We start from the raw sequence: 20,219 nt of genomic DNA, 5'->3' as shown, positions 1-20,219 counted from the left end.
GAGGCGGCGGATTTGCCGTTTCTCTTCTAGATCACCGGCCCTCTGTTCCACCCCTTCTTTTCTTATTATTTCTTTGTATATCGCGCGATATGCTGTTTCGCTGGAGGTGAGGCCTTGGAAGAGACATGTACCGGCAAGAGACCTTACATGCATGGTGCTGGGCTGCTGCTCCGCTGTGTGTGCGCCTTCGCTATAAATCTGGTTCTCCGACTGGCGTGGCAGCCGCTAAGGTCTCCTCTCGCCCAGCCTGCTGGAAGTGGCCATCGGTTGGCTCGCGTGCGTAACACAGCGAATAAAATTTCAGTAAAGAGTTGTTCTTCTTTTACCTGCGCTCGCAATAAGCACAGAAATAAAGAGTGCTAGGTTTTTTACACAAGAACGCTTAGATGCGCTGTCTAACACGGGTATAGCAGCTCGTTTTAAAATGCGCATTCGTGCCCTGTACAAAAATGGACAACCGGGACGATTGCGAAGTGATGATCAGTGCGGCGTACGTGCGTTACGTTCGAGGTGAACCACCTATGTGAACGGAAGGTGACTTCGTGCCTCCGTTTCACCTTTGCAGTGAGTGCCTTTTCACGTCTCGATTTATCCCAAGGTAAATGATGTAGGGCGGCAGCTTAGCTTGCATAGAAGGTCATACGTTCAAAACAGAAGCTTATGGTGCGGAGCCAACGCCCTTTGCGAGATAAGTGAACAGCTAAACAATGACGTCATAATTAAAAAAATGTGACGTCATAGCTGCGTGTTTCAGGCGGAAAAAAATAAGTCGTCGAAGGTCTCGAGGTTCAGCGCGATACACGAGACAAAGACGAAGAAAGAAGACACGACGAGTGCAGGCTACCGACGCTGTGTTTAGATAGTCAGCGCTCATTGTGGCTTCTTTTAACGTGTCTTAATTACCGTAACGTACGTGGTACGTAATGTTAATTTAAAACTGTTAACGTGCAACAGGCTTAACTATTTCTCTTAATGCCCGAGAGGCACAGTTGAAGGCATAGTTATAGCTCCTTTTTGGAAGCTGTTATTTAGCACCCGAGATTACGAGCAGTGGGTTGCAATCGAATCGTGTCGATCGAGTTTAGCTCACATCAAAAGGGACAGGAGTGCAAATGTTTAATAAAAGTCGTAATTTATTAGTTAAAAATCATAAAACACAAGACTCGAAATAGTTACACAACAGGAGGTTGATGAACTAACCCACGAGACAAGTTTAAAACTTGCACGTGCAGAGGAGGAGCTAGTTGCCTGCTGTTCGTAAATGACATAAGTGTGCTGTAAATAGCGCTGCTCTTTCCCTGCGAAATTAGGGCTGCCTTTTAGATCACATGGAGCACATACTTTTTCGTAAATACAATGAAAAGCGTAAAATCAGGCGCTCACAGAATAAGAAAGCAAGAAAAGGTGCGACAGATTGAGAAAATAATAATAGTGAGCTTACATTCATAGGAAGCGTGAAACAAGCACAAGCTCCAGGCGATTACCGAGGAATATTTCAACAAAACAACTGACCTCACTGAAGAATGCTGCGCCCTTAACATACAAATAGAAGTAGCATCTGAGCATGCAAAGTTTTTCAAAGGAACATAACGGTGGCATATGACAAAGAGCCCCGCTTTCTCTGAATTGCGACAATAACAGTGCAGTATCACGTCTGCATAGCATCTTCACAGCTCAATGTGTACGAAAGGCTTTCAAGTCGCAGTTTTCAGTATTCAGTAACATGTAAGTTCAAAGCAGCATCTAACTTTGATTTTGTTAAAGATGGAGCTATAGATTTCTCTATTACGAAATCAGAGCCCAGAATTCAGAGGGGTATGAATAATATGTGCACTTCAAATCGTTGCCGAGTGCATGCTGATCATAGTGTTTCTGAACTATGAACACAAGTAATTCTAACACCTTACTTGACTCAGTACAGTCAACACAGCGCACAATCATTCAGTTCTATTACGGGTTGAAGGAAATGAACAGAATTTACAATGAAACAGACTCTTTTGTGTAGACTATCAAGCGATCATCCGAAAGTCACATCTGACACCTTCTAGCGGGAATTGTAAGACGTCGTTCTAGGTTTTAAAAGCACCCATTGGCGACGGCGTACCAAATTGAGCTGTAATACCGTGCTGTCGCATTGTGAGGCTAGCGGAGTAGTTTTCACTTCGAAACTTTCCTACGAAGAACCATTTTTTCGCGTGCACTGCACCGTCTTTCTAAAGGCAGCAGCGTCAAAACCGTACGACTGTAACCACTGTAACTGTGGCTGGAGTGCAAAAAGCAGAGAACGTAGCACGAAAACAAAATCAAACTCAGCACTTTAAATTAACGCTGATAAAAGGCAAGCAGCTGCGCGCAACGAAGTCACGACAGGATAAGCCAAAGGCTGGCAGCTAAAGCCGCAGAATAGTGAATTTACATGGCGTCTCCGCGCTTCTGCAAGTGAAAGAGAACATAATTCTTTCTGTTCAAAAGCGTCCTACTTTGCTGCCAAATGTGCACAATTAAAAAATTTTAAAGACTAGTAACTACAATTAGGTTTTAAATGATTATAAGTAAAAAATAACTAACGAATTCATTTTCTCTTATTTTTGTTCGTACGCTCATTTCACTTTGGCACCTCAGTTCCACAACCCCGACTGATGTCTCTGGCGCTTGGTCCTGGACCGAACTCGTGCTCCGTCTTCCCGATCTATGTAAATTGACCTTGTTCATTCTCCCACACTCCACCCACCACACAGGACTGTAGTCAGTTAATGTAGTAACAACAAGGCGACAGAAAGTCTCATAACAGTAGCAACAAAAACTCATTGAGCTACGAGTGCACAAATACCATTTGCGACAAGAAAAGAATTGTGTCGAAGAGGCCAGCAAACTATAGTAAGAGATGTCAAAGACTCTTCTTAATTATGCAGCGGCGATAAATCTTTCATGCACTACCTCGCGTTTTTCTTTCTTTTCCCAAGTGACAGGCAACCACGGCACTGCATTGCATGCACGGAACCGCAAATCCGGCCAGCTTTGAGACAGAATGCCTGCGTTTAGGGCAGCCATCGTTGTACGAGCGAAAGGCGACAAACACCGTGGATAAACGAGGGAATTTCGTCTCTCTCTTTGTATCTCCTCTTCTTTCGCCCGGTTGGCACTGTGCTCGGAGAGGACAGGCTGGTAGGGTGTGGGCGGGAGACGGGGAACCACTCGCTAACCCCAGCGACCCGCGACGCAACCGGGCGCCACTCAGTGTACCAGAAGCAGTTTAGACTAAGCCTCGCCGCCCAGTCACAGCGCAGCCAAGTTGTTAATCAGCGGCCCGAGCTCCGGGGCAGGCTGCAGACCGGGTTCTGGCCGTTAATTAACGATCCCGGTGAGGAGCTCCCGACGCAGCTAGGGGTGAGGGAGAGGAAAGAGCGTGAGTGGGCTTTCCTCCTTTTCCACCTTCGCGCTGTTCCCTTTCCCACCCTAGCCTTCTTCCCCCTAGCTTTACGCACCTCTGCATCAAGGAGGCCCGGGTTCTTCTCGCCTTTTTTACCTCGTTCTCGTCAGCCGCGCATAGGCTCGCGGGGAGTGGCGTGTTGCCCCGGGGGAGTTTGCGGTCGAATTCGCGCGGGCACCCGCGACCTCGGCTATCTGCGCTTTCCGTGCCGCTTGCTCCGAGTTTGGCAATATGAGAGCACGACCGCCTGTCCCTCTCTTCCTTACTCCGTCCCTCTCTCCCTCTCTCTCTCACGGTGAGTGCTGGCATGAATGCGTCCCGCAGCTCGACGACCGACAAGGCAGGTAACGTTGCGAATGTCCATGCTATAAGCTGAAACGCCGAGCGAGCTAGTAGCGCTGTCCAGTTGGCGTGACAACAGGTCTACGCTGCCAGGTATCCGTTGTCCGGAATACGGCGATGGACATGCGTTATGCGCGACTCTGTTCCGGCGCCGATTTACCTGGAACGTTTCTTTTTTTTCCTTCATCTCCATCGCTGTCTATCTCTGATGAGCTCGTGTAGAGCACGGTAGTTGCACGTCGCCATCGCTGTCACGATGTTAGAGTTGGACTAAGGTTCTGGACTGTGAGCCTATGATTGAAGCATGCAAATTAAAGTGATAAATGGTCTCAAAACATCTGAAGACAATCGCTACACAGTCTGAAAAAGCCGCCATAACCAGTTTTTTCTTATATAGAATATACAGGATGACGACAGAAACATTTTTGAAAACGAAGCGGCCACATAATTCATTACCGAAGAGCTGAGAAAAATCTCTAGACCGCGATGACTGAAGGCATGCGTTTTGATATAAACAACGGCCGAGCAGAAAATTTCGACATTGGCACGAACGATTTATATTGGATAAAGGCGGATGAAAACATATATTTGCATACAGCGATATATTTAGGCAGGAGACGAATATGAGTAATTGCTACAAAGAGTGGCGGCTCAGTTTTTTCGGCGTGCGGCTGCTGAGCACAAGGTCATGAGATCGAACCCCGGCCGTAGCAGATCGCATTTCGATGGAGGCGAATTGCAAACGACACCCGTGGGCTGTGCGATGCCAGCGCACGTTAAAGAACCTCAGGTGGTTAGGATTAATCGGGAACCCTTCACTACAATCATTATTTCTACCGGTCTCCTTTCAAGGCCTCCTATATCTCTGCCCTGAAAGTACGATTCATGAAACCGGGGTTCGATCCCCAGTGCCGCCTGGTGCCCACCGGTGACACAATGGGTACAAGCTTTGCCCTGGTCTGGTGCTCGGATTATTTAGGGTGGAATGCTTGAGAAATGACAATTCCTACACATTCCCGATGAGTTCCTTCGTCACTCTCATTTCTCCTGCATAAGCTCTGTGCAGAGAAGTGATCTGTGTTTCTTTGCTGGACAAGGATGCATCTCTCTGTGGCCTGACACTGTGTTTGGACCAACTGTGCCTGTGACTTTATCTGTGCTGACATTATCTGTGCTTCTGACTGTCTGGGGTGTCTGGACCAACTGTGCCAGTGACTTTATCTGTGCTGACATTCTCTGTGACATTATCTGTGCTTCTGTCTGTTTCTTGCCTTTGGGGTTTCATGTTTTTTTGTTTGTTTGTTGTTGCTATTTTCTGCTTTTCTCTTTAAATTGATATTTTTGAGCGTTTTGCTCCTTTTTTTATTGGCTTTAAGCCTGGTAAAGAGTTGCTGGTCCGGGTTCCCTCTCTCTTTCATTTATGTTTTTTTTGTATTTTTTCTGAGTGGACCAATAAAAGGGTAAAAGGGTGTTTTAACCCACCTCGAGTAGAAGAAAATACCTTGTGCAATGGCGCTCTTTGGCCACAGATGCTCTTGCTCCATAAAAAAATCATCTTAATCATCATCACGATACATGAAATCACTTTAAGTAAGGTAGCTCCGACACCTTTCTTTCCCCACAGTCAATTAGTATTCTTACTATTCTTACTACTTACTATCCTTGGTAGGTAAACATTCTGTGCGCTGCTTTAAGTGATATGTCGGTGTCCCGTGAGTGTGACCGAAGTCCATCTTCCTCTTCTTTCCGCTGGTCCATTTCTGCGCAGGGCTGGCCGCATCTTCGGGGAGGCCCGGCAGCGCGGGTCCGTCTCTGAGCGCGGCCGGTTCGCTGTCTTCCCGGCGGAGCACGCTGCTGTCGCAGGCCGGCACAGCGTCCTCGCTCAGCGTCGAGAGCAACCACGCACTCTTTCCGCAGGCGTCGCTGGAGAGCACCGACTCGCGCGTCTACCTCACCTCATCCGAGGTAGTACATCCCGTTTCTCCTTCTCTCTCTCTCTATCCCGCTCGCGTACAGGGCCGAGGTCGCCTCATGGGAACGCCTGATGCGAATGAACCGAACGAAGCGCTTGCATATTGCGGCTGTGCCTCGTTGGTCCTGCAATATCCACGCAACCAAAGCTTCGTATAAGAGGCTATAAGCTTCTAGCACTGTTTCGTTAGGGGTCTTCACACTGCACAAGTGGGAAATGAAGCTCTTTGGTTCCTTAAAAAGTTTTGATTTCAACCTAATTGTATAACCATAATCCTGACCAAGGCCTCAGAACGCTGAAATGGCGTGCACACACTCTGTCGCGTACAATAAAAAACGCACTCTTTTTCTTGGTTGCGAGTAGACGTAAGCATTATTATATTGCAGTGCCGGCGTAGCACACTCTCGAGACTGAACCTTTTTGCAAGAAGAGGTCTTGTCTCAGCCAGGCACAACCATTCGTCCGACGTGTTTCGCGGGAGGCATAGTGCAGTGCTAAATGAAGGCACAGCGCACGAAAGGCGGGACTGAGAAAGAGACAAACACAGTGCTGACTTACGACTCAGAGTGCAGTGCCCCTCACTGTTCAGAACGGGTTCAGTGACGCACCGAACGATGGCGCCATGGTTCCGCACGAGACTGCGGGCGCGCGTATCGAGCAACGCGCGCGGCGCTCTCGGTTCGCTCACGCGTCGCGAGGATTGCGCATGCGCTGTCGGGCTGCAGGGCGGAGCGTAGGCTCCTCCGCGCCACGCGCTGGCTTCGCCCACCACGTCACTAGGAAGGCGCTGTTGTTGACGCATCAGCGCAGCACGTAAGCACCAGGCTAAAGACGGAAAAGTTCGCTAAAGTTCGTTTAGATTCACCTCTGTGTTCTTCCTTCGGTTCACCTCCGTGCTCTCTCTCCGTTTTAGCGCCAAAGTCACCTGCAGCGCACGACAGCGGGCGCTAAAAATGCTTAAAAATTTGCTGTCATTCCACTACCAGTCAACCCTGCTGTACGATCGCGAAAACTTTTCGGTTGTTTCGGCGCTGGGGCTCAGCTTTTGCGTGGGTAATCTTTTGATAGTCGTCCTGCATTTCTTACAGCTGGCATGTTGACTTTGCTTTGATAAATAGTTTCCAAACGTAGTTTGTGCAACAGCGTGTGGAATAAATACACTTCGGCACGTATAAGTGAAATATAGGGCCGTGTTATGTAGGGATTCATTTTATTTTTGATTTCATTTGGTCGCGATTAAATCGTTTCAATCGTGATTAAATGAACAGGAGCTTGTGAAGCTGACGAACAGTCACAGGCACGGCTGGTCCGGTTGCCGAGCCCCACCAGCCGCCCCGCTGCACATGCACCCGGTCCGGCCGAGTCACAGGGACCCATAGTTCTCTGATCTTGCCAGTTGTGAAAGTTTCAATAGGGTATATGTACCCCAATACGGTGCATCTTTGGTTGCAGGCGCGAAAGCAGACACAACACAAGGCAGAAAGACGGGACGGAGTGCCTTGTGTTGTGTCTGTTTTCGCGCCTGTAACCGAAGATGTACAGTTACCAAATTGCCGAGCAAGACGTTTTGTTAACTAGAACTGTGGTTCGAGTAGGCCGAAATTTGGATGGTTTGTGGATTGTCGCGGCACCCGAAGTGAATAACGTAAATTAGGTTCAAGTTACAAACTTAAATACTGTTTGTAAACGCATTTAAATGAGTTAGAGCACTTGCGTCAGTTCTGATTTTTTGAAAAACCGCTCATTCTGAAAATCTGGAGTAAGTGCTATCGCTGAAGCCAGAAAATGGTGACGTTGTTAATTTTCACTCCGAATATATAATGGGAGGAGCAGGAAAACTATGAAGTTGTATGGTCGTAAACTATGACCAGTATTATAAGAAAAACTATTTATTGAAAGAGGCAGTTGCTACTGTTTTTCAATTCTGGCGCCGCTACGCTTTACTAGCCTCACTAACATGGAGTAAGTTTTGTCTCATTGCTACATATTTGCAACGCCATAGTTCAGACTACGGCGCATTGTAGAACACAGTAGGCCTTTCCGCAGTTCGTCATTACACTTTTGAGCTTCGTCAATGGCGGAATGCGTCCGCTGATTCTGGAAAGAACTAAAGAAGATAATTTTGACAGGAAGCTGTGGCAAAGAGCGCGCTCTTACTTTTCTTCGCGTGTCCAAAAAAAACAAAAGACATGTTTTAGTCAAACGCATGGACAAACTTCAATCGTCGCGGCACGTCGACAATGTTAGTAGACCAGCAAGTATTACAGAAGTTTTCTATCCTGTATAAAGCTGTACTGTTCTGTCAGTGAGGAAGAGCATATCATCGGTAAGAAAAGAAAGGCTTGGCTAATGTCTCTTCAGTATGATAACGATCTAACATTCAATAATGGTATGGGCTTTGGATAAAGTACATCCATGATGTCAAGGGGTTAAAGCCTTTGAACTATACCGAAAACACCCCGTGTGAACCGCTTTTTTTTCCTCAACCGGTGTATCTCATTTAGTGCTTCATTGTATGCTTCTTTCCAAAGGCTTACAGTTACGTGGCGGCATTCTAGAAATTCTTATACGGAAGTAGTTCGTGTATTCGAAATCAACATTTCGTGGCGGCCCCAAATAAACGACCCAGCATGCACAAAGGCAGCGCCAGTGCTTCGAAAGAAAAAAAATTCGGAATGGCCATTCTTTATTCCTTAACCGTTGCACCTATATACGTGAGCCGACTGGCTTTCCTATCAGATGCAGCACTGAAAGAAAACAACTACAATGAAAACAGCAAAGCAAAAAAAACCTTAATAGCTCGGAGACGAACGCACTCGAGGAGACTGCTCGGGGGGCATTGTGTATGTGTGCGCGCGCTTATGTATTGCTCTATTTGCTGCTTCTTGCATTTACGTTTTCGCGCCGTTAGGCAGGGAGGCGCAATGCACGGGTAGTTTCGCTGACCGCCATCCGGGTCTCGCGAGGAACAGACTGATGTAGTGCGCTCACGCCCCTTTCCTAGACGAGCCACCGAGCGCGGCACGAATTGCGAGAAAATCCGGCGCCCTGCAAGCCGTGAGCTATGAGGCTCTCGGGCCCTCTTGGTCAGCGCTGGGGTGGCTCGGCGCGTTGCGTGTTCGCACGAACAGAGTTTCGTGCCGGCTCGCTTGGTCTCCGCAGATTGCTGCGGAAGATGAGGAAGACCAGCTTGCCAGCACGAGCGGGGGTGTCCGGTGCAGAAACAGTGCGCACTACTCCGCACTGGTTCGCTTCAAAGTTTACGGAGTTTTCGTACACCCTGGTGGGAGCGTCTACGTACCAGCGCATTGACTTTGACGAACGGTGGTACGAGCCTCTGCTCTTCACATTTTCATTCGAAGGGTGTGCTCGTTAGTAAGCGCTTCGTTGTGCTGAAAATTGGAATGAGCCAGCCGGAACCCCGCTGGTGTGCACACCTGGCTTTTCTTGAGAATTGGGCAGCACCTACGGGCTTTCCCCCTTTCAGGCTTCCGAGCATCACAAATCGAAACAGATTACGCCTGGCGGTTCGATTCTCGTTGTAGTGAATAAGTGAATACGTTTTATATTCTGCAGCCGGTGCAAGACAGGGTTAATTGTAGGGAAATCGGAAGGTCCTTTGCACTGCAGTGGACGTTGTTAGGCTGCTGCTGCTGATATATGATATAAAAGGCGAGGTATTGAGTACGTTGCGTACTGCACTTGTGTAAGGTCGACAAAGGAGAGGAAGCCCGCTGTCTTTCATTTATGTTTTGCTTACCTGTGCGCAAATACGGCTCATGGTTCAGCTTAGCTTTAGGGGTGATGATCGCAAAGAAAAACTAGTAAACTGGAATAACGCACTTCAGCGAATGCCGATGCATGGTTGGAGTGTCTTGATATGAACACGGGGTGCCTTGTGCTGTCGGTTCTTTTTAGTTTTGTTTGCACTTTCTTCTGCAAAACACGTTCATCCCCATCGCATACACGGGCAACTGTTCTTGCTTGTAACACACTCTTCGTGGCGACAATATTATCGGCTCTGATTACGCGACAGCTGCGCGTGTTATTTAGTACCTTACGAAATCTTGTGTATGAACTGGCAGAGCATTCCGTGTACTCCTGCACAGCTAAAGAATAAATTAAAACAAAAATTAAGAAAAAATGCGGCTACCAAGAAAACACTCTTCGTGGTTCGGACGTGACGTGTAGTGGAGTGCGGATGCAAGCGACTGTTAGAAATGCCTTCCGGTGCTTTTCGAAAAATCTCCATGTTTTTGCTTCAGTCGCGAGTCCGCGTATTAGACTCATGCGTATGAACAACGAACATGCGCACTGTCTTTCTTGTAGCTTAGTTCTTTCATTGTCTAGTTTTATTTTAATTATTTATTTCGCTCGCGTTTGACTCTCCCCAGTGCAGGTTCTCCCACGCTCGATAATCCAGTGCTTTTTGCTCATTCTAATTCGAGGTTCACGAAAGCGTACAACTCTGCTTCCCAAACACAACAGTCCTTCTCTCTGTCTTTTTCTCTCTCTCAAATTCCTCTCTCCTTCTTTCGAGCGTCGTCGCTTCGGGGCCAAATTTATATGCTCGTCTCCCGAATGTTCTTAGCCAGTCCCGCTATATTCGCGCTTTTTTGTCTTACTTGATTCCGCTCGTTTCGCTCTGCTCTATCACTGCCCTTTCCGTTTTGCTTGTTTATAAATTTTTCTCCACCCCGAAATTTTCTCCTGACGTCATTAGAATTTCAGGCCCGCGGCGGAGTACGAAGCGTTTGCTTCCTCCGTTCTTTTTTTCTGTGTCACTTCTTCACCACTGCGCAGTGAGCACATGCGTGTCTGAACGGATGAGCAGGAGTAGGAGGTGGAGGAGAAAGTAATGGGGAAGGAGGAGAGAGGAGTGCCAGGAAACTGGCGCGTAAGCATTTGTTTTCTTTTTGTTTCCTTTCGTCGTTCCTTTCCTTAAACTTGTTTTCCTCGAAAACGTCGGACAGTGCCTCAGGACTTTTTTGCTGGCTCGCGCGCGCTCCCCTACTTTTTGGCAGTGCTTATTACACCCCCCCCCCCCCCCCGTTTGCCTCGCACTCTTCTGACGCGCTTTCTCGGTCGAAAAGCGTGCTCCGTAGGAATTGCGGTTCGCCGCCAGTTCGTAAACAAGGCGCTCCCTTCTTCTCCGCCCCTTAGCTGCCTTAGCCGCACTGCTTCTTACCCATACTAGTTTCCTCGCATTCACTTTTTCCTCTCTTTATCTTTTTGGTGCGCTTTTGTTCTCTCCCGTCGGTCGAAGCGTACAAAAGCGTGCCTCTGTTCTTCTGTTGTTCCTCTTTTCTTTCTTTTATTGTTTCTTTTCGGAGCCGTTGCTGTAGGCGTGTGGAGATGGAGCGTCGATCCGGAGGGAAACGCCTGCGCACGAGATCGAACCGAAATCGGGGGGTGTGATTATGCTAAGTCTTTTGTTGCCGGGTGTTTGGAGAGCCAGTGACGCGGGCATGCTGTCGCCTCCTGCCACCGAGAACATTAGCTGTGTACTTTCAGAGAAAAAAAAAAAGAAGGGGGGGGGGGGAGAGAGAGGCAGGGTGCTATTTTGTTCTGAGTGTGCTGCAGTTTGGCGCAGTGAATTTGGTGGAAGCTCGCGAAGCGCTATTTTGCTCTGCCCACGATGTGCCCAAGAGCTTTAAGCTTGTTGCCGGTTTTGTGTTGTTTCTGTGGTGCGTTTAATTCCTCGACAGTTTCGGGAGTTCGTGGGGTATTTAGGGACAAAGAGGCTGGCTTAACGGTTTGTTCTTGCTTCGTGAAGTGCGGCGCGTGTTTCAGTCACTGTGTTAGACGATATCTAAAACAGTGTGTTGTTGCAGTTCCTTGCACAAACTCTCCTAAATTTTTATCCGTGCTTTTTGCTTTTGCGGAGAAACGCAATAGATTAATAATGACACACAAATACTGGCAAGTGTACGGAGCTGTTGCAACAATAAAGTAACAAAGCTATTTGTTTTTAATAAAATAGAAGTGTGGAATAGGTGTAAAGGTTCAAATCTCTGTCATATGTACAGCTTCCCTTGTCACCGTTTGTGCTAGAGGCTATTTTGGTTCGCGCTAAACAAAAGTGACACATAGATAGTCCTTAGTCTCATAACCATCAAACAGTGCTTCGGAAGACTCAAGGCAGCCTGAACTCTGATTAGTCGACAGCAAACCCGTTATACTTTACTGATACGCGCCAGGTATCTCTTCTTAGAAATTACACTGCAACATACATACGTATGCACAACAAGCGCACGCATTTCTTTAAGTGATGCAGACTCGTTTAGTCAGGATTTTGGTTAGCTGAGCGCAAGTTGCGCAGGTGAGGCACTCATGCTTATTAAAAGCTGAATATTCATGGCAGTTCAAACACTGCCAGAAGCGATGTGACATGTAAATGCAAGTACTATCGGCAAGAACTAGAAAAACGGTTCTATAAAATTGGGCACCAGCTACAGTCTAAAAATTTTGCTGAATGAAGCGCTTATAATTCGTGAAATTAATTATTCACGACCGCTTTCTTACGGTACGTGTCTCGCCAGCGGCGCTAATACATGGCTTAATTATTCGCTCTCCTACGGGTGCTTCTTCCGATTCCGAAAGCCTCTAATTTTAAAACAATCGCCAAGAAATCATGGTATTCACGTTCGTCCACCGTGTCGTAAGGTACTGCTGTGGTATCTTGCTTCGTGTCCTAAAATACTCTATCTGCATATAAATTAACATGGGCAACGCTCGGACCCAATGCAGCTTCGAAGTCTTCAGGTTCCGTGTGCTTCGCTACCTAAACTAATTTGTCTAAAACGGAAGAAAGACAAAAAAGGCTAGCGGTAGTTCCGCCGCATCGAAATGAGACGCCTACAAAATTAAAGTTTTTTTGTCTCCTGATGTTGCCTTTCGCGCTCCTTCGGAAAACGTTCTATTTTTTAGTAGTGATAGCTGCATTACGCTAGCATTTTGAGCCTTCAGCGTGGCCACCCCGGGGCCCGAGGCCACCGTAGAGGCGCCGTTGCTGGTCACGTGGTTGGTCATGTGGTGTGGAGCAGCACGCTTGCTTAGGAGCAGGGACCAAGATGAAGGAATGCCCAGTGAAACGGAGCGGCTAAAGACGGCTGACTTTGCAATTCGACTGAGCGAGTTCCACTCGGCCAGCTGTAGCTATCGCGTGACTCCAGGTTTAACCAGAGGTAAACTACATCTATTTTTTTTATTTGATCGTACTATCCTAGTGTTGGTTCCGCATTAAAATATTGCTTTCTGTGGTGCAAGCGTCTTTCTAAAACGCAGCTCAGAGCTTCAGCGTCACAGTTGAAATACTATTGTGCAATATTTTTTATAGAGGTTTCAAATTTCGCTTGTTAGAAATTTATTTTTTGCTTTTTGCGCAAAAAAAAAGGAAAAGCCAGCCAGGCCCAGCACGATCAGTCGACTGGCGGATAATGCAAGCGTATCCTATTGCATTTCATTGATTCTTATGAACCGTAATTCCTCCGTAATCATCATCAGCCACTGCAGGACAAAGGCCTCTCTCATATGTCTATAAATAACCCTCTCGTGTGCTAATATAATTCATCATATCCTGAGCAATTGCGGGTGTGTAAAAATAAATACCTGTCATGTCTACTCTCATGATTCATCGTTTTAGTGTTGCAGTGGACTGACTTTTTTTTTTTAACTTCCAGGATGCTAAATGAAGAAAACTGTGAAGTATACTCTATGAAATTATACAGAAACGCAGAATGTGAGATACACCAGTACAATCGATCATACGTTTTCGATGTTAGTCTTAGACATGAGAATCAGCTTAAGACCAGATGTTCCAGGCTTACATTCTACTTAACTGGGACAAGGAAACACGACCCGGACCTAACGAGCGAGCATGTCTCCTGCTATTTGTTCTCTGCCTTATTTCTCCATAATCCTGCACTGTACCCTCTGAGGGGAACGTCTTCTCAGTTACTAGGACTAGGTAGCCAAAAAAATGAAAAGGAAAAAACATTCTTATTGGTAACCGTTAGGATACTGCACTTGAATAAAAGCTTTCCCGGGATGCCTTTTTTCCCATTTGTCTGCATGACCTTGCGGAGAGGGGCAATCTTGTCCGCGTCCGGCACTCCGATAGGCGGTGTACGACAAAGAGGCGCCCTGCGACGCAATTTCTTCCACGATTCTCCTCTGCGCGAGCTTGTCAGCGTGGGCTTTCCCGCAATAAGACTCGTGTTGCCAAAAAGACAGATTTACAGAAGAAGATGGCTGTGCGTTTTTCTTTATTTTCTTCTTTGCTCTTCCTTCTCCTATTCCTTCCTCTTTTTGCCTTTCTTGATTCATTCCTGCAGTCTCCCCTTCATAGAAGCTGCTGCTCTCTTTCATGTTCGCATGGTAACGTTGAGCCGTTGCCCGAGAGTACTGCCACTCGCTTTGTATTTATTTCTGGGACGGCGTACCCGAGACGGTCTTAGGCATTTTTATTTTTTTATTCCTTTTCGCAGATGCATGCCTGGAGTGGCGACGCGTTTTCATCTGCTCTGTTAGCGTCCCCCCCGTCCGCCGACGGCGACTTTTGTGAGAGAGCCGCGGCGCTGTTCTATTGGACTGTCGCTCGTCATGATAGGCCTTGCTTGTCGCCTTTGTGCGGCATGTCTCCTTTCTCGGCTCGTATTTCCCATTTTCCTTCTCGGCTCCCATAAGAAGCGCCCCACAACCACTAGCGCCAGCTTGCTCGAAGACGCTTCAACCTCGTGATGCACTCCTTTGTGGGAGAGCATCATCGCGTGTTTCGAGATGAACTCGATGTTCGTCCTGCCATGTGTATATGTGTGTGCGCGTGTGTGCGTGCGCTGTGCTTTTCATTTGTGCGCATTTACTTTTATTTGGATTCTCATCTCCGCCGGGATCGGAGACCATCATCTCGTCATGGTAACCTTAGGCCATTCGCGCTGCGAAAGCCGCAGCCGTGGCCGCTGAAGTCGCGGCTCTGAATGCGCTCTCCACTTCTTCGCTGTATGGCGCTGTTTTTTTTTCGGAGGGGGGGGGGGGAGGGATTATCGCTCTTTGTTATGTTTCTTGGGCAATTTAGGGTTGCTTTGCATGCCCTAAAAGCGCGCAGTCTGATTAGTCGAGACGTTGTGCTTACTGGATGAGCAAGGTGCTTGGCCGGCGACTTCTCGCTGTGCATGACTCGGTAAAAAAAATTGTATCGTTTCATAATGCACGCCTTGTTTTTCAAAGCCCTTCGATGCATGAAGAATTTTTTGGTCGTTGCTGTGTAGTTTGCGGCACAAATTCGCTGACAGTTGGGGAGTGAGAGTGCAGCATTAAGTCTTTCTTTTACATTGGAGCACTCATCGAAAGTTTCTTTTTGTAAGGCTTGCTGTTCTGCTGAGTACCTTTATTTCTGCGAACATAATTTATTGTGGCCCTTCTTTTCATCAGAAGGTTACGTTTTAATTTAGTTAAATGCGCATGAGGTGCACAATGTCGAACTTACCAGGAACTTTCTACATTGACTTGTGGTACTGCTGTGAGAAAACTCGGAACTGGGCGTTGAAACGTGTTAGAAAAACTTGTTTTTTTTTTGGTGTCCGCCACATTGGGCTGTTTCTTCGCCTAGCAAAATATTTTATTTTTGCCAAGAACTGCGTCAGAAATACAAATTAAAAGGGGTAACGAGAATTACCTGCGCATCATGCAACGAACGAAGCTCTAAAAAAAAAATTCCAAGCAAAGCTTTGAAAGAAGAGTTCAATAAATTTAGCGTAGATTAAATAAAAGAAAACTGTTAAAATACTAAAGGCGGTGCAGCTAACAATAAACGTAGAAACATCGCAAGCTCATTCAAAGGAGTGCAAATTCAGTACAAAATGCAGCGAAAGGCATGTGTGTCAGACGACAAAATTAAGTGCATAAAACAGCTTTGCAAGAAATTGAATGGACAAAATGTAGAAAAAAAAACTGCCAGATTCTTTTTCGAGCACTTTGCCTTCCGGCATTTCTCCCCTATTTCTTAGCTTAATGCGATAATGGATTGTGCTGACAACAATACGTCCTTTCAGGCTGCACTGAATACAACCTTTTTGTTTCCCACGTTTTTTGCGCATAATTAAGAGTTATCGCGTATCTTTCCCTCCTATATTGTCTATTGGACGTAGGGCATATATCAACGCTGAGCGGTTCTTCGCCTGTACATTACAAAGAGTTCGCATAGAAGGCGCGAAAATTGCCTTGCTCATTGAAATGCGTTTGAAAAGACTCGATCAAGTGAGAAAATGAATTGCTGCCGCATTTCATCTGCATATTTGTCTTACACGGAGGCTTAGTCGCACCGCTCTCCTTTGAAACCGCTTGGGAAGGTAGGAGCCAAGTTAATCTCCTTTGGTAGCGCAACGCATAGTATCACTGCAAGAGCAATAAAACTGCATGACGTTGGAGCTGCGAACGGACTGCGGTGTGGAACAGAAGTGACGAAGGTTCGGTAGGAGAGGAATACTTGGAAAAAGAGGAGGAGGAGGAAGAGGGTCGAGAAAAGGGCGAGGAGGCTGGGAATCGACCGCGCTGGTATTGCGGGGAAGCGGGGGGAGACAAAAAAAATCAAAGCGAGGAAGAAAGCTCCGAGAGCGCTGTGGCGGCACTTCAAGCACCCCGACCAGGGCGCCCGTTTTTTCGCGGTTTCGCGCCAGCGTTATTGACGTCACATCCGTTGGCGGCGCCGATTGGCCGGCCCTCCAAGCGCGTCTGCATCCGGTTTCGTTCTCCCCCCTCGCTCTCCGTGCGGCGCGCGTCGTCTGCAAGCGGCGTCTGCTGCTGCGGCGACCACCATCTCGGCGGCGCTGCCTGCTGGCCGGGAAGCGACGCCCAGGAGCAGCGGCGTGCCTGAGGGCGCTCCGATCCGATCGGGAGCTAAATTTAGCTCGCGGGGAGTCGCGCTCGGCGCGAGAGGGAGGTCAGGGATGACGCGGGAAGCGGCGAAGATGGCGGACAGCGCGCTGCCCGGGGCTGCTCCCGGAGCCGTCGTCGACGTCGGCGCCTGGGACGCGGTCGAGTGCACCGATGCTGCTGCAGCGCCGATGGCCCTGACGCGACCGAACCGCAGCGGGCGGCTGCTCGCGGCCGGCCAGTAGGGCCCCTCGGGGGGGTTCGCGCGTGCGTGTGCCTTTGGAAGTGTCGGTTCCCTGGCAACCGGCGGCGCGGCGTTAGGCCTAAAGCGTTCGACATGGTGATGGCACTGGACGGCCTGACGCGGCTCTGCCCGTCAGTGCTCTTCGACTGGCGGCTGTACGCCGAGCGGGGCTGCCCCTCGTTCTTCCACCGCCACCGGGGACGGTTGCGCGTCGACGACTGCGAGCTGGCCTTCCTCAAGCAGGTAAGGCGCCCCCGTGCTCTTCCCCCAGCGATCGCGCAGGGGCCGCAACTCGGCCCGCTGTGCACTGCAGCTGCTTGGAGGCTGAGCGCGCTTCCTCGCCCTTTTGCTGCTTCCGACTGTGCACGCATAATAGTGCGCAGCACGTTGGCCGAGCTACTCGTTCGTAAACGCTCCAGAACGCCGATGGTCGCTGTCTTGGTCGTGCTTGCGCACGAAGCGGCGAAATTTCCCTGCGTCTGTCTAGACGTGTATACTAGGCTGTCTTCTTAGGTGGTCAGCGAGTACAGCGCGCTTCACTGCTCGGGTCGGGCTGTGCTCCAAATAAGCACTCCATTTCATACTAGCATATAGATGCGAAAGTCTGCTTACTGCTTAAGTACAAGGAAGTCTAGTTCACCTTCAAAGCGTATGCCACTCACAGATCACTGGTCAGATTTGGCAGCGTGAGCATATGGAGATTTCTAGCTAGTAATAGTTTTGCAATGTGGTTCAGCTGGGCTGTTGCTTGTTTCATGCCAAAACAGTGAGATACGCCGCTAAAAAGTTCGAAATACAGACAGCAAACGTATCTTCATGCTGAGACTGCGAGCAACGTTTTCTTGTTTTATGCAGCAGCGTTTTCCGTGGCAAGCTTTGTCCTTTGTCGCTTGCTTTTCCTTTGTTGGAGGTTACCCGCTCGCCAAGCTCCCTTTGTCGGATTTGACTCCGTACAAGCAAACCTTACCTGTACCTATTTGCTAAAGCAGGACGCTAGCTAATAGTGCGTTCAGGTGAGGCCTCCGGGTCGATTAGTGGTATTTCCAGTGCCTCCATGGTGCTGTACAAGTGGTGAATCTTCGCCGTTTTCCGCCGTTGTACAACTCAAAAGAGAGAAGAAGCGAAGTTTGTGAAAGATGCCGCTCTGCAGTGGCCTCCTTCGTCGTTTTGTATATCGCGCTGTATTCCAACAACGCGCAGCGAACTGGCACAACAGAGTATGCTTTCAAACATGCCGTGCCCGCGTCGTTTTCTTCTAACTAGTAACAAGTTGACATTTTCCAGAAGTTCACGATAACTTAAAAAACCCTTCAGTTCAATTCAGTGATTTACAAATTTTATCTCCCTTCACTCTGCCCGTTTAAAACGTACTGCCGCATTGTGTGAACTGAACGCTTATCAAAAGTCCAGGTGGATTGTCTGCGAAGATCAGAGCATCATTTTCGAAGTACTTTTCAACAACTTCACACCTGTTATCAACCACATGAACATAATGCGGGAAACTGCGATTCTGGTATTCCGCGGGTTTCTCAACGGATATTGCATGTTGCTATGAGTTGTTTTCTCTTGCCTAGTTCCTAATTTCTGTTTCTATGTCTTAAGTTTCGTCTGGGCTTAGTTTTTAAAACTCACAACTCTTGGATTTAGCGAGTGTACAGGATGCAGCGTGCAATAAAAGAAAAAACGCGGCAAGCGTTTGGCTTATTCACTCACTCACTGCATTAATTCTTTTAGTTCGCACTACTCTCTCAATTCAATTAGTTGCGTGAGTAAAGTTGTGCAAGCGCTTCCGCACCTTATGTGTCTAGCTGATATCATTTTTTTTATTGTATTGATCGCACTAAACTGTTGAATGAAAAAAAGAACCACTCATAAATGCATCAAACATAAGCATGTGCTACAAGAAGCTAAAGCAATATAACGCCGCAACAGAAAATAAGTTGCTGTTGAGAAATTTAAATGTCGTGTGCTTTTTTGTACTCAATCCCTCCAGGATATATTCTAGGTAGGATATATATTGCCGTAATCAAGGCAAATGTCATCTGAGAATTTTAGCACTGCTGTGCGGCTGATGCGCTAACTCGTTGCCGTTATTGCCTGCCCTCATTTTCTATACGGCTGTAGTTGCCGTAGCTGGAATATTTACCATATTTATTACCGTACAACGGTGCTAAAGTTCTTTATTCTAACGAAACAATTTTGTCGTCGTTACCATACGACGGAACATATCGCTACCGCCAGTACACAAAACACCGAGAATGAAGCTACGCAGGAGCGAACAAAAGAAAACGCTAGAGGGCCAGTTGTCAGCTTGACGCTGCATTCATCGAAATATTTGTATATTATCACTGGTGCAATTTTTTTTTACTTCGCCTTTGCTGGCGTCTTCCGCAACTCTCCATATTTCGCAGCATTTCTTGTTTGCCTAAAACTCACGCTGCCGAAAAGCATAACATGCAGGCAGAAAAAAGTGTAGCGAGCCTTATTAGGCAGTGTTTAGAAGACAAGCAACGGCGACATTAATTATTTGTTTCTTCAACAGAGTGTCGACCTCCAGGCCCAAAGAGCTTTCGCTTTCTTTCAAGCGCTTATAGACTGCTGATCGTGATCTTTTTTTTAAAGAAAAAAGATAAAAAGTTGACAAAAAGTTGCACTTTGGCTCTTGGCCGCTCGCAAAATTGCTCACAACCTGAAACATCGCTAAACCCCTGTTTGAAGCACGACAGTCAATACACACTTTCACGCTGTCGAAGTGCAGCTTCAAAATACAGCCTTACCCTGGTAATAAAACCCAAGACATGCATCAGCAGTAGCAGCAGCCTCAGCGAATACGCACAAAGATTCCCGTTTCGGTGGGGTCTGCTAGTTTTCTCACCTGCGTTTGTGTTGTCTCGTTTTACATCTTTCTTCTTGTATGGAAACATACATGTGCATATCTGCACACCTTGCTCCTTTCCCTTTTTTTTGTTTGTCGGTCTTTTAATGCGGCTTTTCGCTAGGACACCCCTTTCGGTGGTGTTCAGCGAAGTCGCAGTAATGCGATTATGGAGCCTTCGCTGCCTTTATAAGGAGACCCCACCGCTTCTCAAGGGATTTTCCCACTTTTTGAAGGCTTCACTTGTTCCCTGCTGTTTTTTTTTTTCATGTCGCGGTCTGCGCAAATATTTCATGGCCCGCTTCACGCTGTGTCGTTTCACAATGCCCGCCTTCGTTCCTGCCTGCTTACCAGCCTGCTCACCAGCCGTGCTGCTCTTGTGGAAGCCTTTTGTGTCGCGCAGTCTGTGACGCAAGCAACACCGCTAGAGCATTTCATTCGAGTCTTTCACTGCTCTCTCTCTCTCCCTTCGCTGCCCCTCTAC

At 47.7% G+C, this 20,219-nt stretch overlaps 1 protein-coding gene across 8 annotated transcripts in view; it reads left to right on the top strand.

Annotated features, from left to right (window-relative positions):
- sif (guanine nucleotide exchange factor still life) overlaps positions 1-20,219 on the top strand; it is a 207,839-nt gene that overhangs the window by 120,730 nt on the left and 66,890 nt on the right. For all 8 annotated transcript variants that reach the window (XM_077631283.1, XM_077631285.1, XM_077631287.1 and 5 more), the window contains one exon: positions 5,541-5,737. In XM_077631283.1, coding sequence (XP_077487409.1) covers positions 5,541-5,737 — 197 coding nt within the window. The remainder of the gene's footprint in view (positions 1-5,540; positions 5,738-20,219) is intronic.

The sequence above is a fragment of the Amblyomma americanum genome, chromosome 7 (assembly GCF_052857255.1).
Source record: "Amblyomma americanum isolate KBUSLIRL-KWMA chromosome 7, ASM5285725v1, whole genome shotgun sequence".
Taxonomy (NCBI): Eukaryota; Metazoa; Arthropoda; class Arachnida; order Ixodida; family Ixodidae; genus Amblyomma; species Amblyomma americanum.
Note: the sequence above shows the minus strand (reverse complement) of the source record. Positions and strands in the feature narration are given on the sequence as shown.